The sequence below is a fragment of the Monodon monoceros genome, unplaced genomic scaffold, assembly GCF_005190385.1.
Source record: "Monodon monoceros isolate NGI ecotype Baffin Bay Population unplaced genomic scaffold, NGI_Narwhal_1 Super_Scaffold_20, whole genome shotgun sequence".
In the NCBI taxonomy this organism is placed as follows: domain Eukaryota; kingdom Metazoa; phylum Chordata; class Mammalia; order Artiodactyla; family Monodontidae; genus Monodon; species Monodon monoceros.
In genome coordinates, this window is record NW_021703777.1 from 70,942,277 (window position 1) to 70,966,583 (window position 24,307).

General features: G+C 40.0%; 1 protein-coding gene across 3 annotated transcripts in view; it reads left to right on the forward strand.

The window, feature by feature from the left end:
* Positions 1 to 24,307, forward strand: part of ATP8A1 (ATPase phospholipid transporting 8A1) — a 238,085-nt gene that overhangs the window by 192,714 nt on the left and 21,064 nt on the right. For all 3 annotated transcript variants that reach the window (XM_029235506.1, XM_029235508.1, XM_029235507.1), the window contains 4 exons: positions 1,009 to 1,087; positions 6,154 to 6,215; positions 8,411 to 8,467; positions 9,393 to 9,500. In XM_029235506.1, coding sequence (XP_029091339.1) covers positions 1,009 to 1,087; positions 6,154 to 6,215; positions 8,411 to 8,467; positions 9,393 to 9,500 — 306 coding nt within the window. The remainder of the gene's footprint in view (positions 1 to 1,008; positions 1,088 to 6,153; positions 6,216 to 8,410; positions 8,468 to 9,392; positions 9,501 to 24,307) is intronic.

Consider the following 24,307-nt stretch of genomic DNA (forward strand, 5'->3'; position numbering starts at 1 on the left):
TGACATAGTGAGGAGAAGAGACAAAGGTTAATGAGTAACACAAGTTCAAATGTGTAATGTATTGGAGCGTAAATTGGATCATACAACCCGGTGTGGCTGGGTGAACTAACAAAGGAGGTTGAGATCACAGTGGAAAATTTTGGGAGGCAGGCAACTTAATTTCTGTTGTTTGAACAGCTTAAAACTGTTAATGCATGCCAATTTTATTTAGCATAAGTTTTGTTTGCAAGAAGCAATTTTGAATGACAAAACTGCAACCATTCAAAGGGCCATAAGAGTTCTAAACAGTTTTTCTATAACTTAATCTTTCACATCCATGTTACAAAGAAAAGATCAGTGATACTTGCTTTCTTGTTCTTAAAATACAATAGATGAGAAAGCAATAACAGTTAAACTACGTTATAATTGTATGAAGTTTGATGTTGACAGGTGTTTAAAAATTATGAAAGTCTTTTATTACTTACGTCCTAGTGAAAATGCTTTGCTTTAAGGAATTATACAATTTAAGTGTTATACTTGCTATATTTAGTGTGTGTGTGTGTGTGTGTGGAGGGGGAGAGAGAGAATGCACTATATCCTTACCATTAAAAAGTTTACACTTTTATTGCACATGGAAAAGAGAAAGTAGGGATTTCACTAAATTACAATCTTTTCAAAACTCTATTCTAGTGGAATTATGAAAATAGTCCCACTTGAAGAATTTCAAGGTCTGCAGTTATATGAAATTTTATTTTCTTTTTCAGGCAGAAATTTAAACTTTTAATACTTGGTTTTTAAGAAGTAGAAAAAATTTCAGTGAAGCTGAAAAAACATTTTGAGAAACATAAAAATAAATAAATGACCCATGAAGGTCTAAGAGGCAGAAAGTGTCTGTCAGTTCTATTAATTCACAGTGGTGGCCCGAGAGAAACACGTTTTGTGAATCTAGCTCACAGATAAAAAGAAAGGTCAGAGTTCACAGAGCTAGTTTATCGCAAATGGTTCTCATGGATTTTTGTTTTCCCTCAGGTTTTCTGGGTTCATTGTTTAAATGGCCTCTTCCACTCAGTTATTCTGTTTTGGTTTCCACTAAAAGCCCTTCAGTATGGTAAGTAGAAAGGATATGCATGCTAAGAGATGACTTTTTACTTGTTTAGAAAAATAATTCATTGTCAATATACGTTAAAAATTATAGCAGTGTTTCGTGTTATGGTATTTTTCCTTAACCTAAAATACATGCATCTAAATGTTGCACACACTTTAAAGATTTTTACTGTTCCTTTGGGAGCAAAGTGATTTAATATATGCAAAGCCTTTCTTCTCTACTTCTCGTGTTTTCCAATCTTGCAGAGAGTTAAATTTTAGGGCTCTTTTTTTCCCTCTGTTGATGTACAGTTTGAAGACAATAGTGCTAATATTTTATGTGATCTATTTATTATACCTGTGAGGCTTGTATCAACTCTTTATACTGAACCTAATCAGACATGCTAGTACTTTCAAGTACTTGAGCCGGAGCTTTAAATGAGATTTTTAATATGTTTTTAAGTTCATCTTGGAGTGTAAACTTTTCTCTGCTTGCTTTGAGGGGGTGATGTTATTTTGTCAGTTTTGAGAGATAGGCTTATGGTGAATTTCCTCTACACATAAAAATGATTAAGTAGCCACTTTAGAAAAGAGGTCTCTGGGATGCTTAAGCTGGTGCTACTGTGTCCGGAGCAGAACTTGCCCTGAGATCCTGAGGAAGATGGCTGACCATTCAGCTCTCAAACTACAGTACTTCAAACATGACACCTCCACCCAAGGATCTGTGCGTCCTTTAGAGGTACTGGCTGTCCTCTCAGCCTGTGAGTTAACGCTGGCCCATGAAATGCAGTGCCAGATGTTCTATCCCACCTACAGAGGGATCCTTGTGAAACGTAAATCAGACCAGGTGCCTCCCTCCGCAAAACCCCACAGGCTCTATCACATTTAGAAAGAAATCCACAGCCCCAGCCTTGGCTAACCACACCCGACTCTCCTTCTTCCCCAGCCTGCTCTCCCCGTCCCCGTGCTCCAGACCGCAGGCCGTTGTGTTCTTCCTCATCTTCACCAGATGTTCCAGCTGCTTTCTCCCTCCCGCCCTCAGGTCTGTGCTCGGAGAGGCCCTCCCGGATCGCCCTGCCTCAGAGACCCACCAACCCCACCCCTGCTGCCCCCCTCTCCCCATCCTCCTGTATCCTCTTCATGGTGCTTGCCTATCGGGTGTGATATATTTGCTTTTTTTTTTTTTTTAATAACTATCATTCTCCTCTGTTAGAATCAAAGCTCCAGAAGGGCAAGGAACTGTCCATTTAGTTCACTGTTGTTTTCGTAGTGCCTAGAACAGTGCCAGGCTCACCGTCGGCACCCAGTCCATTGTGGAGAAGTTCATGAGAGCATGAGTGGGAGGGTGTGAGTGTCACAGAGAAGGCAGTACTTTAATGTCCTAGTCGGAGATTTTCATCTCATTCCTTTATTAACTACTCTGACAGTCCAACAGTGAATACTTCTCATGTTCTAGGCCATAGAAATAAGTGTGGTAAGAAAATCTAATTAAATATAAAATATTGACCCAGTGGGCCAGGAGAATCACAGTGGCATTTTTTTTTAGATAAAATTTACATACCATAAAATTCACCCTTTTAAATTGTACAGTTCAGTGGTTTCTAGTATGTTCACAGAATTGTGCCAATGTCCCCACTTTCTGATGCCAGAACATTTTCATCACCCCATTCCCCTGAGCAGTCGCTCCTCATTTCCCCTCCCCCTCCCCCAGCCCCTGGCAACCACTGATTTTTGTCTCTGTGGTTTGCCTATTCTGGACATTGCACATAAATGGAATCATAGCTTGTGACCTTAGTTCATCATTGTTGCAGCGTGAATCAGTACTTCATTCCTTTTTATGGGTGAATAATATTTCATTGTATGTATAGACCACATTTTGTTTATCCATTCATCAGTTGATGGACATTTGGATTGCTTTCACTTAGGGGAGCCATAAGGTGTTGAAATCTAGGGTACGATAAAGGACTTTAGACAACTTCTCCAGGTAGTTTATTTTCATAACACAAAATCAATGTAGGTATGAAAAACTAGGAATGTCCATCTATGGAACTGCTATTTTAGTGTTCTAAATCAGAAAAAAAAGAAACAATATCAAAAGTAGCTCAAACCAAGCCACATCCACATCACCTTACCAATCCAAAACACTCAAGCAATGACAGGGTTTGAAAGGAATTCCTAAGTAATTCCAGCTCCAGAAGACCAGCCCCAGAAGAGTCTCCCTTTGCATTTGTCTGGGGAACTGCCAAAGCCAGCCAGCCTCAGCAGAACCAGTTCACAAGGGGTGCTGTCTGAGGAACCCAAATCCAGCCAAGTCCAGAGAACATGTGCTTTCTCTTCTTAAGAGATAATAACATATAGCATAAATTGTGTTTTAACATTCTGCTTTTTTTGTCTTGTTTTTATTTTTACATAAGGAGTTTTTGTTTTCTTTAGCGTTTGAAAGGATGGGGTACAGAAGAAATAGAAATAACTATGTAATGTATGGCTAAATATTCATTCATTGACTTGCTTCAGCGTTTCTCAAAATATGGTCACCTGAGAATACTCAAGACCTTTTCAGGTCCATGAATGAGGTCAAAATTTAATAGTTTCAAACTTTTTATATTATCAAGACATTATTTGTCTTTTTCATTGCTGACGCAAGAGGAATAGTGGGTAAAATTGCTGGTACCTTGACACAAACAGGGGTACCTTGACACAAACAGGGGTACAATTGTATTAGTAGTCATTCTTCACTGCCATGCACCCACGTTAAAAAAACAACCCCGAAAAGCTATTTCACTTAAGAATGCCCTTGAAGAAGCTGTAAACCTAATAGTTTTATTAAATCCTGAAACTCGATACACATCTTATGAATATTCTGTGTGACAAAATGGGAAGTATGCGTAAAGCACTTCGGCTGCATACCAACCATGCAGCAGCTTTATCAAGGTGTAGAGTGTCTTGGGGCTTGTTTGAGTTGTGAGCTGAGCCAGCTACTTCCATGAGGTTACAGAATCGTGCATAAGTAAAAGATCCATTCAAAATGCAAAATGGACCAATGGATTTTTTTTAAGGTTAGGTGTATTTTTTTTTTATTGTAACATGGGTTTATAGCATTATGTAAGTTTTGTGTGCACAACAGTATATCTCTACTTCAGTATGCACGACAGCATGCTTCCCATCAAAACAGTTTCAGATTCTACACTGCTACTAACCTTTAGGAAACTATCTCCGCCACTGTAAGAAACTTCTTGAGTTTTAAAGTAGTATCAAGGAATAACCCCAATTATTAGAAAAGATTACTAAAATACTTCTCTCCTTTATAACTCCATCTCTCTGTGAATTTGAATTTGCCTCATATATGGCAACCAAAACAACATGAGAATCCAGCTCTATTAACCCAGACATTAAAGAGATTGTAAAAATGTAAAACAGTGCCAATTTTCTCACCAATTTTTTTGTTTGGGGGAATAGTTATGTTTCATAAAATCTGTTTTTATGTTACATATATAGGGTATATCACTGTTAGGTAAATCAATACAAATTTTTTAAATTTCTGTCTTAATTTCTAATTTGGTAAATATTGGTAGATATAAACCACATAAACAAAAGCTTTGAGGGATTCTTAATAATTTTTAAGAGTGTAAAGGGGTCCAGAGACCGGAAAGTTTTAGCACGAATAATTTACCTAAATCATCCAAATGCCAAACCTGATAAACGCAACAACAGGCTTTTAACTTTTTTCCTCGATTCAATTTTGAAATGAATCTCCAGCTTATGACAAACCAGTGATGACTAGAAGGTTTAGTTGGACCCAACTACGATTATTTTTGATAACTTGCTTATATTGATTAAGGGATCTAACCAATGTGCCACATAGCAGAAGTATGGAAGTCCAGAAGTAATCACAAGATGCTTTCAGTTATTTTGTAGATTTGAGTTTGTTAATTTGGTTCTGTGAAAGTTCACAGATTAATTACAGGCATTTATGTCTGTCCACCACATACGCACAAGACATGTTAGCATGTCAGATCCTGTGTCCTTCATCGTGGGATACTCCATAGAGAAAGGTGGTCTCCTAGGTTTCGGGGCTGCCCCTTAAGCAGCGCTTCGTGGCTACTTTTATCTGAAAACCTTTAACTTATTGTAATCTCAAAGCTCCTCCAAAGTAGGGAGTTTCACTCAATCTTTTAAGTGAAGAAACTGAATTCAGTGGAGATCGATTATAAATAAACCAAGATGACACAACTTGTAACAGAACCTCGCCTGGTCTGTATGTCCAAAGCTCACCTGGCTCTCCTTGTTTCTTCATACCAGCGCCATGCTCCGTGTCTCCTCTCAGTTTACTCTAACATATTTTGTACTTCCTTATTAGGCTTTGAATAGCTATTGTCAAATATGTGCATAAGTAAACTACTGTATGACACATACCATGGGTTTTACATTTTTCAATGGTACCAATGATTAAATTATTGTTATTTTTTTAATTTTTTATTTGATTTTTTTAATCAGTAATAGTGATTTTGGTTTGTCAGTACCACTCCCTTCATCTAAAGCCACGTTTGTTAGTCATTGCTAGAAAAACAGAATACCTTTAGATGTACCCCTGAATTCAGCCAGATCCTCAAAGAGCCATGTGCCTGGAGTTATATGGGTGCTCCCCAGCCCTCTGTAAGTTGCTCTTTTGGTCCAATGCCAACAACTGTGAGAGATAGTAAGAAGGCTCCCTAAAGCCCTCATCTATACTGTTAACAAAGTTCTTTTCTATGGGTTCAGAATGCCTTCTGTCTTACTGCCCATAGCATTAAGCTCCACTTGAATGATTTTTTTTTTTTTTTAATCTCACGAACCCTGAGAATTGGTTAACAAGTCCAGTTTCCTTCTTCATATTGACTGTTGGAAATTTGATTTTCATTGGTGACCCATGTTAAGCAACTTTATGAGACTTCATACAGTGTTTTGTTAAATTAGCCTCGTTTCTGGCTCCATTGTATGGCTCTTGGTTCCCCTTCTTTTGTTCAGCACTCCTAAATTGACTTGTCTTTGAAAGGATTCTGAAAGGACCTCAATTATTTTCAGTTCTAGCAAGTCTCTCTTCTTTTCATGCAGGTACTGTATTTGGAAATGGGAAGACCTCTGATTACCTGCTGTTGGGAAACTTCGTTTACACTGTGAGTGTGGAACGTTTGTCTCGTTTGCATATAAAATTGAATTTTCATACGAGCTCATTTTTAAATTTAAATGTGTGCATTTCTGGATTTAGGGGTTGTTTACACTTCCTCTTAAAAATGAAATGAGATGTTTCGACTAGTAAGAGATTATTTTATATTAGGGTATAAAAATGTCATTTAGGTTCACTGACTTTATAGGCCTTTGGTTGCTCTTATTTTCAATATTCCTTCTTTACACTTATTGCCTCACTTTCCCTTTTTCTCTTCCTTGTCCCTTCTTCCTCAGTTTTATTTTACTGCCCTTGTTCATATTTTTTTTGCTTTCCTAAATTTATGGCAAATAGTAGCATTCTACTTGGGTGTTTAACCAATAATTATCCTAGAACTTAATGAAAATAAAGTTGGGAGAGAAATCTCCACTCTTTTGCAACGTTTAACCCACGCAAGTCATGGACCTCGCTGTGTTAAGTCACTATGTCAGACACTTACGGAGGATGCACAGTTGAGTGTGAGCTGCACCCTGCCATTAAAGAACCAAAAAAGGTTTTAAAACCATTTTTCCCTCTAAGGTCAAAAGCTCCACTTGGATGCAAATGCTCAAGGTCACACAGTTAGTCTCTAATAAAAGTTTACTCCAACCTTGAACTCTGAACTCTCCAGCCAGTGTCCTTTCCTCTCCGTGGCCCCCAAGTGGGGGCAGTGTGCTGTCCTAAATACTAAGTGGCCATTGGTACGGCTGAGTCAGTGGAAAAACTATAATACAATGTTTAAATAACTGAATAATAGGAAGTTAAGACCAGTAAGTAACAGAGGGATTAAGGTTTTGGCAAATCGAGGCTCTCCTTTCCATTGACCTCAATGAAGTAGTAAAAAAAAAAGGGAAAACACATTTCGGGGGCTAGTGGTTTGTTCTCGTACAACATGAGTGCAAAACAGAAATAATACTTGATGGACTAAGTTTAGAAATAAAGTAGATGTCATAGATGTCTCTGAGGGACTTTAAAGTATCCAAGGCTTAAGAGAGAGTGTTTCTTTAACTTTGTGTCAAAATCTCTCTCTTGTTTTAGAATTTTTTATATAGCTTAAATTAAACACTTAAATTTTAACAAGAGTTTTATTTCTACAGATATTTATCCTAAATTGCTATTAGATATCCCGCTGAGAAAGCTCAAATGCTTCACTTTGTCCTGACTTTATGACGCCACTGGAAAGCATCTAATACTGTGTACAAACCCTTAACAGTGCCCAAAAGTAGGACTGCGCCCTTGAAGCTCTCACCACCGATCACCAGTGCTAGGCAAGCGTCACTCTTCCATCCCGGCAAACTACTGAAAGTGCCCCAAATTCCTTTGGCTACTAACAGTATTTAATATTTTTGATTATAAATAGATAATAATACATAATGCAGTGCTAAGCACTGTTCTTGGTGTTTCATCTATAGAGTAGGTAAGCTTTATCAGTCCCAGTTTACAGATGAAGGAGCTGAGACACAGAGAGGTCAAGTAATTTGCCTTGTGCCTTATCAGAACAGTTAATAAATGATGGAGTCTTGAGCACAAATAGTCTGAATCCAGGGCAATATAGTCTGACTCCATTTAGCCGTTATACTATCCTATGGAAAACACAGCACAGTTCATTAAACCCGGGTCCCCCTACTTTAGAATTAGTAGCATGGGCACCAGTGACAGTGGGTGTGTACAGCATGGAGATGTAACAGGCTCTTACATTCTACTCTGCAGGGTTTCAGGTAAGTAAAGTTACAGAGTAAGTGTTCAGATTTCTAAATATCCAGTTACATTACTTTTACAATTTATCTTTAAAATTTAGAAAATGGAGGCTTTAAGTAGTACAGTTGATAAAAAATAAAATTAAAGCAGGCTTGGAAACCCAAGATTACTATAGATGATTCTCCATCACTATTCATGAATTGTACACGAAGTAGCCAGACCCGTGCTCAGAAGCTCATGGCTGGACTGTCAGCCAGTGAGGGTGAGGGGAAGGCAGGGAAGGGAGTCGGGAATGTGATGCTGTAAATGGCAGTTCCAGCCGGTCGTGATCATGATGTTCAGCCACCCAGCTAACTCACTTGTTTCTTTGCTTGTTGGATGTACAAGTCAAGCTGTGAATAATCTACCAGTCCAATTTGATGAACTATCATATTTATGAAATAAAATAACATTTCCCTTCTGTTTTAGTTTGTGGTGATAACTGTGTGTTTGAAAGCTGGATTGGAGACATCATATTGGACCTGGGTAAGAGAATCTTTAGTCACAGCCAAGGAATATCACATTTACTTATGTGTCATCACTAATTTTTGTTGTTGTTTTTCGTTCTAACTGCATGTGTCCCTTTACCCTAGTTCCACAGGTTGTTAATTATAGTGGGGGGGGAGCAGTCAGGAATGGACTGGGGGGGAACTGGAGACTCTAGTGTGGAAACACTGAGTAAAACTTAAATAAGTTTATTTACCACAAGACTTCTCAAGAGCCCTTAATATATTGTTGTACACTGTAAATATCCCTGGACGGGAGGAAGCCTTCAAACTTATTGACTAGGAATCTTTTCTTAGTAGAGTGTGTCACAAGACTGGCAGAAAACTCATTGGAAAATGATTCTGAAGACCAAAAGTATCAGAGAAAGATTTGTCCTCAGACATTTGTAGATATCCAGTCTGAATAAAACAAGTTCCATTTTAGATATGTTAGTACTGAAGTATATTCACATCCAGGTAGAGAGACCCAATAAATAAAAAGAAAGTTAGATGCTCAAGGGAAAGATGGTCACAAGAAATTTGGATTTGACAGTCATCAACACAGAGATTAATATTCATACAAGTGTCTTAGCATCTTTCAGTGAGAGCATTTGGAAAAAAAACTAAGGAGGCTTAAAGATGGTAGCGGATAAAAAAAGGTAAGAGTGAAAGGTGAGACCCGCCAAAGGGGTAGAGAAGGAACGGTTCTACATGCCAGTACCACCAGCATTATAACCGATGTGGAAGAGATGAGTGTTTAATGAAAGATCCAATTAAAACATGCAATTATTTAGTTAATAATTGCCATAGGTAATATCTTATGGATGTAGTAAAAAAATTAATAAGGAAATTTGTGAAAGCTTCATCAGTGTGGGAGTCCTCCATCTACCTGATAGTCCTTTAACTCAGATTCTCTTCCTTCACAGTTCAGCCACATAGCGATCTGGGGCAGCATCGCACTCTGGGTGGTGTTTTTTGGAATCTACTCATCTCTGTGGCCTGCTGTCCCCATGGCCCCTGATATGTCAGGAGAGGTAATGTATCCTAATCACTCATGATCTAACAAACCCTAAAAATTGGTATTCATTAATGAGCCATAATTACTTGGCTTGGGTTTATACTAAAATAGTATTTGTCAATTTTAAAAGCTATTTTTAAACTCCACAGCTGTGAGAATAAAAATTGAGAGAATATTTTAAACTTGGACGTTTTACTTAAATCTGACTTACCCTTTCGTAAGCATAGCTGGGTTAATAAAATGTGGTTGTCGGGAGCTTGAATCATGTTAAGAATATCCATATAGGGCTTCCCTGGTGGCACAGTGGTTGGGAGTCCACTGCCGATGTAGGGGATATGGGTTCGTGCCCCGGTCTGGGAAGATCCCACATGCCGCAGAGCGGCTGGGCCTGTGAGCCATGGCCGCTGAGCCTGCGCGTCCGGAGCCTGTGCTCCGCAACAGGAGAGGCCACAACAGTGAGAGGCCCGCGTACCGCAAAAAAAAGAATATCCATATAGAGGATGCCATTTTAAAATTAGACCATCAATCCATGCATACTTTTCGAACAAGAGATTTGGAGAAATGGTGAGCTTATGTCTTGGGACAATCTGTCTTTTTTTTTTGTTATCTCTTATTCTAAAGAAAAGGCTACTGTCACTAGATTAAATGCACTTTTAGAGTTGTCTTAATGACATCAGTTCGGTTTTCATTTTGAAAGAGTTAGGATATCTGACATTTCAGCCTTATCATGGTCCACTTTCAATTCCATCTGTCACTTTCTTGTTACACTGGTAGGAACTGAGTTATTAGGTGTTCGTGGGGGAGTGTCACAAGATCTCCTTTCGTTCAGAAGAGATTCCAGCAGTAGGAGGGTGTATGATTTCAATTGCAGGAAATTTGACATAAAATGTATAAAAGAAAATGTGGAAAACATTTCAGGATTTCCTGTGACCTCACAGTAACTTGCAAATCAAGGTAATGTGAGCTCCGTTACAGTACATTGTTTTCCTGCAGTCACAGGAAACCTTTCCAGGGGTTTCCATTATTTGTTTCCCTAAGTACTGCCTGAGTACCTTTCACTTTTGACAGTCTGGTTTATAGATCATGTTCATGAAATTTTATCTGACAGCATCCTGCTTTTTATAAATTAGCAGAATGCAGGCACATTAAAAAAACAATTTTGTGGTTAAATTTATTAGAGAGAGGCATTACATACTGTTACAGCAAAACCAGACATATCAAGGAGCATGTACTTCCTTCCACCCAAAGGGAAGGCTTCTTCTGAAACATGTACTGTGAACTTGAGAAAATTTACAGCATGTATTTTGAGGAGAACAGAGAGAAAGCTGTGAATGCATCACCTCCTTCCCTTGGTTTGAGTCCTTTTTTCCTGAAGAAATAAAATCAAAGACTGTGTATGTCTGCGGATGCCACTTGGAAATTCCAATTCTATTCTTCGTTTTTATTTGATGTGCACTGTCCGATTCGACCTGCTTTTCCCCCAAGGTCAATTCTAACTTAATATCTTTTTCATTAGACCTCATTTTACCTCATGTCCGAATATTTTATTTTCAAAATGAGTGACACAAAAGATTTTGAAATCGAGATAGTTTGAGCAGCTGTAGCCAATCGCTTTGAAGACAAGAACAGAGTTTTTGACCACCTACTTCTAGGACAAGTGTGAATTTGACTGGCTTTTAGCCAACCAAATATAATTCTACCCTTGCCTGTAGAATTCCTGGTATTACCCAAACACAAAACTTAATATCATCTCTTGAGATTTGCGGTGATGCTGTGTTTAATTCAAAGTGAAATGGATGTCAGTACCCCATCACATTTCTGTTCACTTCATATACAGTGCGAAGTGCTAACAGGGCTTCTTTTTCTTGTTGTTTTATTGCTACTGATACTTAGAATATAATGTTTAAATAGCTGGTACTCCATAGAAAGTAGGAAGAATGGATTAATTCAGCTGTAGGCTTGGCTGGTTGTCCAAAATGTAAATCTGTTTAATGTATTTAAAGAAAAGAATAATAATTTAAATTTATTTAGTACTTACTGTTTGCAAAGCATCTTGGTATGCATGTGTGTGTAAATGAGCCTCACAACAACTGCAAAAAAGGAAGATAACAAGAACGCCACTCACATTCCCAAGGAGTGATAGCCTACGTTTACTGTTTCCTAGGCACCAGGGTTTTAGGACCCAAAAATATTGTGGCAGTACTCAATTTTTGAACATTTTTATTGTGCATAGTCACTAGTTCTATGACAATCCAGTTAATTTCAGAAAGAAGTAACTACCCTTAGATTTACATTTTTTAATCTTAAAATTCTATGTTTCAGTCAAGAATGTAGTCAAATACATATATGTGAAACATTCATTTATGTGCCAATAGTTATATCTGTATGTGTGTGTATATATATATATATGTATGTATGTATATAATTGGCCAACCATCCTGAATAAAACTTACCTGTTCATCTGTTAACTTTCATAGCAATATACTATTATAATATATTTTACATATATATTATTATATATTACATGTAGTAATATAGTGTTGTAAATAACACCAGGATAAGTACAAATATTAGCATTTCCGGACCTGACATGTTTTATGTAGTCCGTGTAATGAAACAGCACAAGGTATGCCCCAGAACGTAACGCTATTGCAAAGCATTCCTGGTGTGGTGAAGGCAACTTTCTGTCACCACCACCAGGGCCATGAGTGTCTAATCCAAGGACCATACCCCTAGGACTCCAGTTTTTCCCTGTATTGGTTTGGCAGCAGTTCCTTCCAAAACTAAACAATTAAATATGTCCGTATGTTTGGGTTGTCTGAAGGCGTAATAAGGGCGCCCAGCTTAGTACAGCGTTAATAGAGATGAGTAGGCAGGACCGAAAATAGCAGCCCCATTCCCCCCATCCTGGTTCAGGTGATATTTTGGAGGATGAGGTACTGTGTGGTTTTAAAAAGCATTCACACAATAGAGAAGTTCTTCAAAAAGACAACCAAGATCTGGGAAAAAGTAACACCAAAAATACCTAAGGTATATTGAACAGTTTAAGTACTTGATGTGCACTCATTCAATCGATTTAACAATTATTTGTTGAGATTCTTCTGTGGGTCAGGCACTGTGGATTCATTAGTGAATAAATAAACAAAAATCCATGACCTTCTCAACTTTCTACTGAAAGGAGACAGGCAAATAAAAATAAGTGAAATATATAGACCGATGTAAGTGCCGTACAGAACACAGCAGGCGGGAGAAACCGAGAACCATGATTTCCACTGCTTCCCATAGCGCCTTGTGGCTTTTACTCACAGTCAAATAAAGAGCCATTGGAGGGGCTTGAGAGAGGCGTGTCATGATCTGACTTATGTTCTCAGAGCAGGACTATGACTGCTGTGTTATGAACTACTTAGGAGATCATTGCAGTAACGCAGGCCAGAGGTAATGGTGGCTTGGGCCAGGAGGGTGGCAGTGGTGAAAGTGGTCAGAGTCTGAATCTAGTTTGAAGGTAGCGTTAATAGGATTTGCTGACAGATTGGATGTGAGGAGTGAGAGGAAAAGAAGTCAAGGTGGATGCCGTCGTGTTGGCCGTGACCTTCAGGACGTGCTTGTCCTCAGCTCACTGGATCCTCCCAGCAAACTTGTTACCATACCTGTTTTACAGGTGAGAAAACAGAGGCATAGAGAAGTTAAGTACCTCATCTGATACCCCACTGGTACTAAATGACAGAGGTACGCTTTGACTTAGCTGTGTGGTCCCAGCGTCAGCTACCTTATACACTGCCTGGTGCTGCTTCTCTGATCATAGTTATTCAAAGGATTCTGCGGTGTATAATCTGGAAATTAGAAGTCTGAAGGGACTGCCCCTCGTGGCAGGTATTTCAAGGACTTGTGTGGACGAGGGAATCTCTGTTTTCTTTTTCCTGACAGCACTGGTTCCCCCACGCCTCTTCCCCCTGTGGACATGTCGGTGGTCCTGGTCTTCCTCCCTCCATCCTCTACACCCTAGCCGCTGTGCCAGAATGATCACCCTCCTCCTCACGTGTCCACTGCCCCTTCGTGTCTTTACTGGTTGCTCTGACATAATGGCCTCAGGCTCCTAGTGCCCCATAAATGTTTAGTAAAGGATCATGAAGTAAGTTTGTTTTCCTTGCTTGCTGTTGGTGGTTTTTTTTTTTTTTTAACATCTTTATTGGAGTATAATTGCTTTACAGTGGTGTGTCAGTTTCTGCTGTATAACAAAGTGAATCAGCTATAGATATACATATATCCCCATATCTCTTCCCGCTTGCGTCTCCTCCCTCCCACCCTCCCTATCCCACCCCTCTAGGTGGTCACAAAGCACCGAGCTGATCTCCCTGTGTTATGCGGCTGCTTCCCACTAGCTATGGATTTTACATGTGGTAGTGTATATGTGTCCATGCCACTCTCTCACTTCATCCCAGCTTCCCCTTCCCCTTCCCCGTGTCCTCAAGTCCATTCTCTACGTCTGCGTCTTGTTTTGCACAAACATGTGAGAAATGATAAGAGTAGAGGTGACATAGAGGCAGAGTTCAGCTCAGATAAGAACATCTTGCTAACATCCAGAGAGTTCCCCAACGTGGCGCTTTCCAGCAGCAGAACAGAATGCTGGTCTCATGTAACCAGCCCCGGTATCGGGCAGTAGTGCTACTCAGCAGAGCCTTGCTCATCTGCACCTGCAAAGTTGCTTCCAACTCCCAGGATTCAGATTTTCTGTGGACTTCTCTTCACTGTGTTCTCTCCAGAGGAGTATCTTAAATGTTGAAGGGCACAGGCTATTCTGCTCTAGTTAATGTCAACTGGAACTCAGGGTGCAAATTATACACAAGTGAGGCAACTTACAGGTACGGATCTCATGCTTCTATATTCAGCTTGGACGCATATTCATACGTAGATCAGGATTTTACAGTCATTTCCAATTTATGTCCTTGATTTGTCTTTGTAGCCCCCATCTGAGGACAGAGCCATTTCTCTCAATATGTTGAAAGAAAATCCTTGCTCACCACGAGGGGGAGGGAAGGGAACCAATATTTATTGCGCACCAGGCATTCTTTGTTTCTTTTAAATCCATATCACAAACCTTTGTGATAAGCAGAGCAATAGCAGGTGACCCAGAGAATTCATCCCAGGTTTTCTCCGCAAATCCCATTGGTTACTCTCAGATCTTGAGTAACTACCTTCTCTTCAGGGCCCATTCCTATTCCTTTCTCTCAGATGGGAATGCTTTCTTTTCTCCTTGCAGCCATTTTCCTTGCATTCCATTGATTTCCCTGATTTATCTGCTATTTCCCAGGATACCCAGGGCCGTGATCAATTTCCCTCAACCAGATATAAAAGGATTCCCGTCTCTTTTTAAAAGTGCCAAGATTTTTAATTCTCTCTTCTCAACACCCACCTAACTCCCTCAACACACTTATAGAAATTCTGCCTCACTTTGTATCCTGGCCTCTCTTGTCCTCTTAATAACAATATCAGCATATGTAATACCCAGCTCATTTTTTTAAAAAAAGGTGTGTGTGTGTATATATATATATATATATATATATATATATTTGGAAACCCGGAAGGCACAAGCCGAGTGGCTGGCCGTAAGATCCCGGCTTAAACGGGAGTACCTGCTTCAGTACAATGACCCCAGCTGTCATGGGGTCATGGAAGATCCTGCCTTGACTCGTTGGACCTATGCAAGATCAGCAAATATCTATCCCAATTTCAGACCCACTCCCAAGAGCTCCTCACTTTTAGGAGCTCTGTTTGGAATTGGGCCCGTCCTCTTCTGGTATTATGTTTTCAAAACCGACAGAGATAGGAAAGAAAAACTTATCCGGGAAGGAAAATTGGATTGAACAATTAACATCTCATATTAAATCTGGTGATGATGACTATATATATACATATATATATGAAATTGAAAACCACATCATCAGAGAATGTACAGTTGCCACTCAGATGATAGCAGGGCCTCATTTACTGAGGGTCAGTCACTGTCATGAGTTCTTTTCATGTCTTCAGTCATTTAACACTGAGCATTTAACACAACACTGTGAGGTAGTTCCTATTACGCATTTCACTGACACAGAGTGGTTAAATAATTTTCCCAAGGTCACACAGCTTGTAAGTAGCTGAGCTGCTGTTGGAACCCAGCCAGTCTTTTCCCTTAACCACCATACACGCTGTTCTCTGTCGCTTTTACATTTCTTCTCTCACCTTTTCATTCCTCTGCATTTTTCTCCCAGCCTTATCAACTTCGAAGGTATAAATTCCTTTCAGTGTCAGTGCCCCAATCTAAGTACTTACTTAAATCTGGTTGGTAAACTAAGCCATCCGTTATCTGCATGTAATATTTCCATCTTCAGCTGTGCTCAGCTGCCTGTATCACTGATCGGGCATCGTTTCTTTCCCCCTTCCTTCAGCACATTCTGCATGCCTGAAGTTACCAGAAATCCATCCCCCAGATACCTGAGCGTTTAGGGCAGACTGCAGTCTCTCCAGACGCAGCCGGGGAGGGCTGTTCTCAGTTGGTGGGCAGGGTGTTGCCACTTGGGAAACATTCCTTCCTATAGTGTTGTTTCCACTACAGTAATTCTACATCTCTGCCCCTAATAATGATTCAAATGATAATGATTAACAAGTATCCCAGTACCACAAATGACTGAACTATTTAACAATTAAAAAAGAATTATGACATCAGGGTAGGGGGAGAGTGGATTCTACAAAGGTGGAAAATGCGACAATAAGAAATTATTTAGGAAAGGAAAATAAAAAGAAAATAGCGTGACAAGCTTGACTGCAACTTTAAATTTGTCTCTGTCTTCCTTTCCTCTCACAAATATGGTTGTGATTTAAGAGGAGGCCTTTTTTTTTTCCTTCAGACCTGACTTGTATTTTTTCACACCAGTACCACAATTTATGGGGCAAGGTAGGCCCTGGGGAGAAGTGCTATGTTATATAAACATATGCTGGCCTGCTTTTTCAACTTGTCTAGATGATGTTACTGGGTATTTTTTGAATTTCCAGAAGAAAATATTTTAGGCACTGTGACTAGTATACAAGATTACAAAGTAAAAAGCACGCTACATCAAGGATCATTTCATATCACGATTTATACCAGAAGCTTAGTATCGGCAGAGCTTTTCAATGTATCGCGGCATTGCAGACACACACTGTAAAGTCTTCCCAAGCGCATCTGGTTCTGCTCTCCCTGGCCTGAGGGATCTATAAAACTACTGAAGGAAATTGAAGTTAGGGAACGAGCATGTGTTTTACAGAATTTCAGATCTCTTGATTGAGGTTAGTAAAGTCTCTCTGAAAAACAATAAAAATCTTTGTTGAACCCTTTTAGTGTCACCCCTGTAGGAAAGGTATTAATAAACCACATTAGTGGTACGATTTTCCTAAGTTGTGCTGTTGCCCATTTTACCAGCATAATGAATTACTTTGCATATGAGGAATTTCCTGGTTTAAAATAGTCCTTATTCATCTCTCAGCTTTTAATTACCTAGATAGCATGTAATAATTTATTGGTCACAAGACCAGGCCTTGCGGATAGGGTGGAGCAGTGTTACGATATGAAGGAGTTTCATGCAAGATTACTGGGTTTAGCCAAGTAGCCTGGAGGGAACAAGAACCCTGAACTCTGTCAGATGCTCTTCAATGAGCCAACAGTTGGGATCCCATCCAGTAAAACATGCCATTGCTCAGGGCCCTGACAGTGAATGAGACAGGCACACCATCACGGGTCTTAAAGAAGCTGGCTGCGTGGCCACTTCCAAGCCCATTTTGTAAAGAGAAGCCTTGTAGAAACACTGAGAAGCAAAGAGAGACATGGATGTGACAAATGTAATGGCCAATCAGGACACTGGCACACATTTTAAAGTTAAAGCTCTCTTTAGAGTCACTGTGAGAGCTGGCATTGCTTTTTGTAGACACAGCACCCTTTCCTACCATACAGAGCAAATATATATTGAGTCTCTAGTGTATGTGTGTTACGGGCTCTTTGTTAGGCAGTGGAGGATGCAGAGGGCGAACAGAATTGGTCACTTCCCTTAAGGATCTCATTTTTTTATTGATGAGCTGTTGACGTCATAAATGTGAGGGATGATGTTGTGCACCCCGAGTGCCATGGCAGTGAACAAGGCATGGAAAGCTGAGCAAAGCTGCTCTTAGTACGGCAGAACTTTGGCTGTTCTCTAGAGTCAGTGCATTCTCGCGTTCGTTCATTCCGTAATTATTTATCGAGTGCTTAATCGGCTCTAGGCACTGTGTCAAGGTAATGGGTTAATTAGACAAGATACCCATTAGCATTCAGGTTGAGAGAAGCAAGGAGAGGGAGAAACAGTCACTAAAGTCTGTTAACAAATGACTAAATGGTGACCGACTAAAGATAATTTCACAAAGTGATAGGAAGAAAACAGGATGATATAGTAAGGGACAGGAATGTAATGGCTGCTCCAGGAAGGTGTTTTCGGAGAACAGATGATGAAGTGGAAACTCCAATGATGTGGAGATACCTCCATGTGAAGAAGAACATTTTAGGGCTGAAGGAACAGCCCGTGCCCAAGCTCGGAGGCAGGAATGAGCCTGGTAGATTCAAAGACTAAAATGTCAGTGTAGCTGGAGCAGAGAGAGTGGGAAAGAGTGCTATGAGATGGAGCCGGTGAGATGGACAAAAAGCATATCACCCCTATAAGCGCAGTACTCTGGCTCATAAGACCAGTACAGCTTGTTTTTGAGTTGCGTGCCAGGGAGCAATCAAAAATGCTCATAAAAGAAACCATGAATGTCACTGTGCCATCTACTTCAATAAAGCTCACAATTGGACACGATTCTTGCATTCCATGAGATGGTAAGGAAGAGAGATCATCAATGAGGTCAAAAGCTGCTTGGTTCCAAGTTATCACTAAGGCTCCCTAGCATGTATCATGCAAAGCAAGTTATTTTATGGCATATTTTTTTACGTTAAAAAAAGAAGTAACTGTGGATTAAACAAGATAGAAACATTTCTCTCTCATGTGAAAAAAAGTCCAGTGGTGTCAGGTAGTTCCAGACTGGTATGGCAGCTGCACAGTCATCCAGGACCAGATTTCTTCTATCTTGCTGCACTGTCAACTTTCGTGTCCTTCTTCGTAGTCCAGAATGGCTGCTTAAGCTCTAGCCATTTTATCAACATTCCAGCCAACAAGAAAGGAAAGAAGGATTAACCCTTTCTCTTTGACATTCTTTCCTAGACATTGCCCACCACATTTCCTCTTAGCTCTCATTAGCCAAAAGCTAGTCACATGGCCATACCTAGCTGCAATAATAGAGCCAGAGGAACATAGTCTGAGCTAGAGGAGAAGGTGTTCAGCCAAGATTCAAGTGGTTGCATCTAAGAAGGGGAGAGGAGATATATTGGGAGGCAGCTAGAAGTCTCTGCCATGAAAGTCAATAAATTTTCTACATAAGCCATATGTTAGGGGTTTTTTTTTAACATCTTCATTGGAGCATAATTCCTTTACAATGTTGTGTTAGTTTCTGCCGTACAACGAAGTGAATCAGCTATATGTGGCACATATATACAATGGACTATTACTCAGCCATATATTAGCTTTTATATGTCTTTCCATAGGTAAATGGATTTTGAAGTTTTGAGTTTTTAAAATATAATTTCCTAAAACAGATGGTAATTAGATGACGGAATGGAGGTGTTAGTTAATATTACGGTGGTAATCATTTTGCAATATATAAATATATCAAATCAACACATTGCACACCTTAAACTTATGTAATGTTATACGTCAATTATATCTCAATAAAGCAGGAAAATAAATTTTTTAAAGAAAAAAACTTCCTACAATCTGAAATATAGGTCATTATGTTTCACAGGTTGAATTACTAGTAATCAAAGAATTGATGCTTTATGAGATGGTTTTTAAGAAGATAAAATACAGAGCCATCACAAAATTATAAAAACTTGTAAGAATGATATAACAAGTAAACATATTGAGATAAGGTGCCCTATCTTATACAACTTCTCCAGTAACATCAGAACATTTTAAAATTATAATTCTCATAATAAAAAAGAATATTTTGTTACTAATTTTGTCCTCATTTTTCTGGTACTTTTAAGTTTTTTAAATGGCACAATAAAGAAGATTAAAATAAAACAAAGCAAAACAAATTCTGTTCTTAATTACTTTCACTATTCTGGGAACTATATCCCTAGAAAATAAGTTTCAGAGCCATACATTTTCTAGTGCTCTTGATTCCTTTTTAGAAGGACTATTTTGCATGTTCAATTCTCAGTATATATTGATACACAGTCAAATTTTACTTTAAAAAAAAAAGTTAGCTTCTGATTGATCTAGGTCCCAACTAGCTCTTCCTCCTTTTCCTCTGAACATCTCTTTTAATCATTTATTTCCAGAGGGTGGAGATGCAAAGGTTGTTTTTTGCATCATTCAACTAGATTGAATATTGGCTCTTAGTCCCGCAGGGTGATCACGCCTCCTTCATTTCCTCACCACCACCCAGGAATGTCCGAGGGGAAAAAAAGCACATAAACGCTGCGAACTGGCATCTGATTTGCATATTTTCTAAGATTTTCTTTGTTTGGAACAATTTGCATATTTTCTAAGACTTTTGTTTGTTTGTTTGGGATAATCCAAGCCAAGGGTTTTCTTTGTCTCTGAGTAATCAAGAGCTTCTGGTATAATTGCAAACATATTGGGGTTTATCCAAAACACCCTTCTCCTTAGTTATTTTCTGGGTGTTCTGCTCTATCTACTTTTATGGAGAAAGTAATAATTCATCCCATATAAGAGTCCAATTTAGCTCAATTCAACTGAGATTTATGGAGTGCCTTGTGTCAGGACCTATACTGGGTGTCAGTGGATCAAAAGTTGAAAAAAGAGAGTCCTTCTGAGGAGCTTGAGTCGTGAGTAAACCAACAGATCAACAGATCATTAGAATGTAAGACGCTAGTTATTTTGATCAGGACTCGCAGAGGGTAGCAGAGGAGAGGGCACTCAACCCCCAGGCTACAGTTCGGAGAGTTTAGAAAGGTTTCTTGGTACTGCTATCCCCCACACTGTGCAGGAAGCCAAGAGAAAGAAGGGCCTTCCAGCTAGAGAGCAGCCCAAGCAAAGAGGGAAGTTGGGGTTCGTGAGGGAGCTGGAACTGAAAAGTGTAGCCAAGACCAGGTCACAGAAAGTTACCCGAATGTATTTACATCATTACATTAAGCTGTGGCAGATTGCAATTCCTTATGAAATACATAGTATTCCAGAAGGTACCTGAGGCCATAGAATACAGATTCAGGTCAGAGGACATGATATATAAATGCTAGTAATAAGCTAGTGAGTGATGAAGAACACTTTTTATATTTTGGCATGAATATGTATCACATAATATAATTGAAAATTTGCAAGAATTCTGTTGAGCTAAAATAAGACATCAAAGACCTTTCTCAGTGATAAGCTCCAGACCATAGGACTTGGCATAGGTATTCCTCTGTCTTTGGGTTTTATCTGAGGGACGTTTTGAGCCTCACTACCCAAGATGTGTAGCCACTGAAGACTTTCAGTGGAAGTTCACCTCTTCAAGCCAAAGTTCGCATGAGCTTGAAATTTCTCTCTGGTTAAAGTGCGAAGTTCACCGCTTAGTGTTGACCCAGTTATGCTTATGTACCTCTGAGTTCAACTCCATGCCCAGGTACCATAACGAATTCAGACAGAAAGGGTTAAATTTCTGAGAAAAGCTCCCACAACTTGGAAATCTCTGTCACGCCATGGTGTTTCCCAGGCTTTGGTCACAAAGACACTTTAAGAAACCTTTGCAAGTTTACATTCAAATAACATAATAATATTATCTGAAAGCAGAGTTGATTTTGATTATCTGATGTCGTTTCCATACATCAGTGGCAGTGTTGCCAGGAGAAGGCACAATTTCGATGCAGTTAAAAGCATTCTGTGTGTATAACGTTGATATTTTGCCATTAAAATATAGATGTTAACCTTGTGGGTTTCAGCTTTCAGGGTACTAAAGAGTATCACTGTATCTCAGGCTCAGTGAGTCAGCCTCCCCAGTCCCCTGAGAAAGGGAGCTGGAGGAGGAGATACCATGTGGGTAACTGCGGTGGGATGAGATGGGACTGAAAGTGAAATACAGCAAGAGAGTCTACCTTTTCCAAAGAAACATTCAGCTGATACAGCAGAGACAAAGCATTGAGGAGCAGTAGGGAGGGAAGAGCCACAACTTGGTGGGAAAGATCCAGAAAGTTTATATGAAAAGAAACAATACCTGCATACCTGAAGTTGAGCACTGATTTTTTTTTCTTTTGATGAAAATGATTTCATGAAGAAGATGCTTCCAGAGGAGACCAGAAGGGTTAACTGAAACATAGGAGGAAGCAAGAGAAGTTAAATGATCTCATAACTTGGTAGATGGCTCTGAAACAAAAGAAAAGTGGGAGTTGTGGGTTCTGAGGGTCACAAAACCACATCACAGTACAGATCATCTCTGAAGAGTTGCTCTACCAGGATGTTTCAAAGAAGCCAGAGCCAGAAAGAACGATTAAACTCAGATTTAATTAAACTCTTGGACACCACACCCAACCAAATCCTAAGAAGCACATAACAGTATATACAATCTATATGTAATATAAGCTTTTGGAGTTTTCTCCAAAACTTGCTAACTCCCTTGGAAAAGCCCTAAATCTCAAAGATAAATAGCCCTCCTACCCAAAAAATTTGAAAGGTCTCATTCACAACAGCAAGGAGAGACTTTAGCCAGATGTGTGTATGGTTAATGGGAAAAAAAACTGGAAAATTTGACCAAAATGAGAGAATATTTTTTAAATGAGTTGAATAAATAAACATACCATGTCTCTGAATAAGAGGATCAGTATTAAATCATCACTTCTTTCCATTAGAGAACTGTTTGGGGGAAAAGAAAAAAAAATACATCTTCTCCTTGTGATTGAGATCTAACCTAGGAAAATAATTCTAAGTGCAGAAAAAGGTTAGAGTGTGACTGAAAAGGGCAGCTTTATTATAACTTGTTTAGTTGTACCGTTTAGACAGATACCATTGAGTATATGTCCCCTCAGATGCCTCCCGACTCTGCAACGTCCATGGTGACAAACGTGTCCACACACAGTATTTCCCTAAATTCTTATTCTTCACTTTCTGATGAGCTGGTGAACCGGAAGTAGGAAACAGGTCATAGACAATGCACCCTCCCTCACCTGGCTAGCTGAAGCTTTGGCCTCTTCCTCTGAATACCTCCCATATCAGTAAGAATTGATGTTTTTGCTTTTTTTTTTTTTTTTTTTTTTTTTGCGGTACGCAGGCCTCTCACTGCTGTGGCCTCTCCCGCTGCACGGGCTCCAGACGCACAGGCTCAGCGGCCATGGCTCACGGGCCTAGCCGCTCCGCGGCGTGTGGGATCCTCCCGGACCGGGGCACAAACCCGTGTCCCCTGCATCGGCAGGCGGACTCCCAACCACTGCGCCACCAGGGAAGACCCGATGTTTTTGCTTTTTAAATAAAATTCATAATAAAAAGTTTTCAATTATATGATTAACTTACAGTCATTAAATAAACTTCTGCAAAAAGAAGGAAAAAAACAACAGCTTCACAACCCAAAGGTAATCCCTGTAAACATATGAGTCCAGTCTTTTTCTATCCTTAATTTGTGTACTTATCTTTGATTAGATAATTTATTCTTTTGACAAATATATATCAAAGGACTAGTCTAGGTTCTGGAGATACAGCAGTGAACAAAAGAGAAAAGGCTCGCCCTCGGGAGCGTATATTCTTGAGAATAAAGAGAGAAAAACAAAAGTATATTCTAGAGCGTGCGGATGGTAAGTGCTGTGGAGCACTGTAGTGCAGGAAAAAGGCTAGAAAGTACTGCCATGGTGGTGTGGTGCTGCTTTAGGTGCAGTGGCCGTGGGAGATCACTGCAAAGATGACCTTGGAGCAGAGACCGGAAGTGGGGTGAGGAAGCCCTGAGGCCGCCTGCAGAAAGAGAATTGCAGGCAGGAGAGATGGCCAAGTGCTGAGACACCGAGGAGGCCAGAGTGCGGAAGCAGAACGAGGGCGGGAGGGAGCGAGTAGTAAAAGAGCTAGAGGGATGGGGCAGAGCATCCCTGGCCAAGAGACAATTGTAAAGATGCGCTTAGACTCCTGAGTCCCTGGAGGGTTGAGCGCAGTCACAATCTGGCTTTTTAAATGATTGCTGTGGGTGCTGTGTTGAGGATAGATTGCTATGGGAACAGAAGGAAAGGCACACATGAAAAGGCCGTGGGGGGGAATCCAGACGAGAGAGGTGGCAGAGCATGAGGCACGGGGGAGGGGCTGTGAAGTGGGTAGACTCTGGATTTAAGGAGAAGGGGGTTTTGCCCTTAGAATCTCTTTAATTTTTTTTTTGCATTTTTTGCGGTACGCGGGCCTCTCACTGTTGTCGCCTCTCCCGTTGCGGAGCACAGGCTCCGGACGCGCAGGCTCAGCGACCATGGCTCACGGGCCCAGCCGCTCCACGGCATGTGGGATCCTCCCGAACCGGGGCACTAACCCGTGTCCCCTGCATCGGCAGGCAGACTCTCAACCACTGTGCCACCAGGGAAGCCCCAGAATCTCTTTAATTTTTAAATTTATTTGATACAATATATATGACTTACTATTTATCATTTTAACCATTTTTAAGTGTGCTGTTCAGTGGTATTAAGCTCATTCACAGTGCTGTGCAACCATCACCACCATCCACGTCCAGAACTTTTTCATCTTCCCCACCTGATACTCTAGACCCATCAAACAATAACTCCCC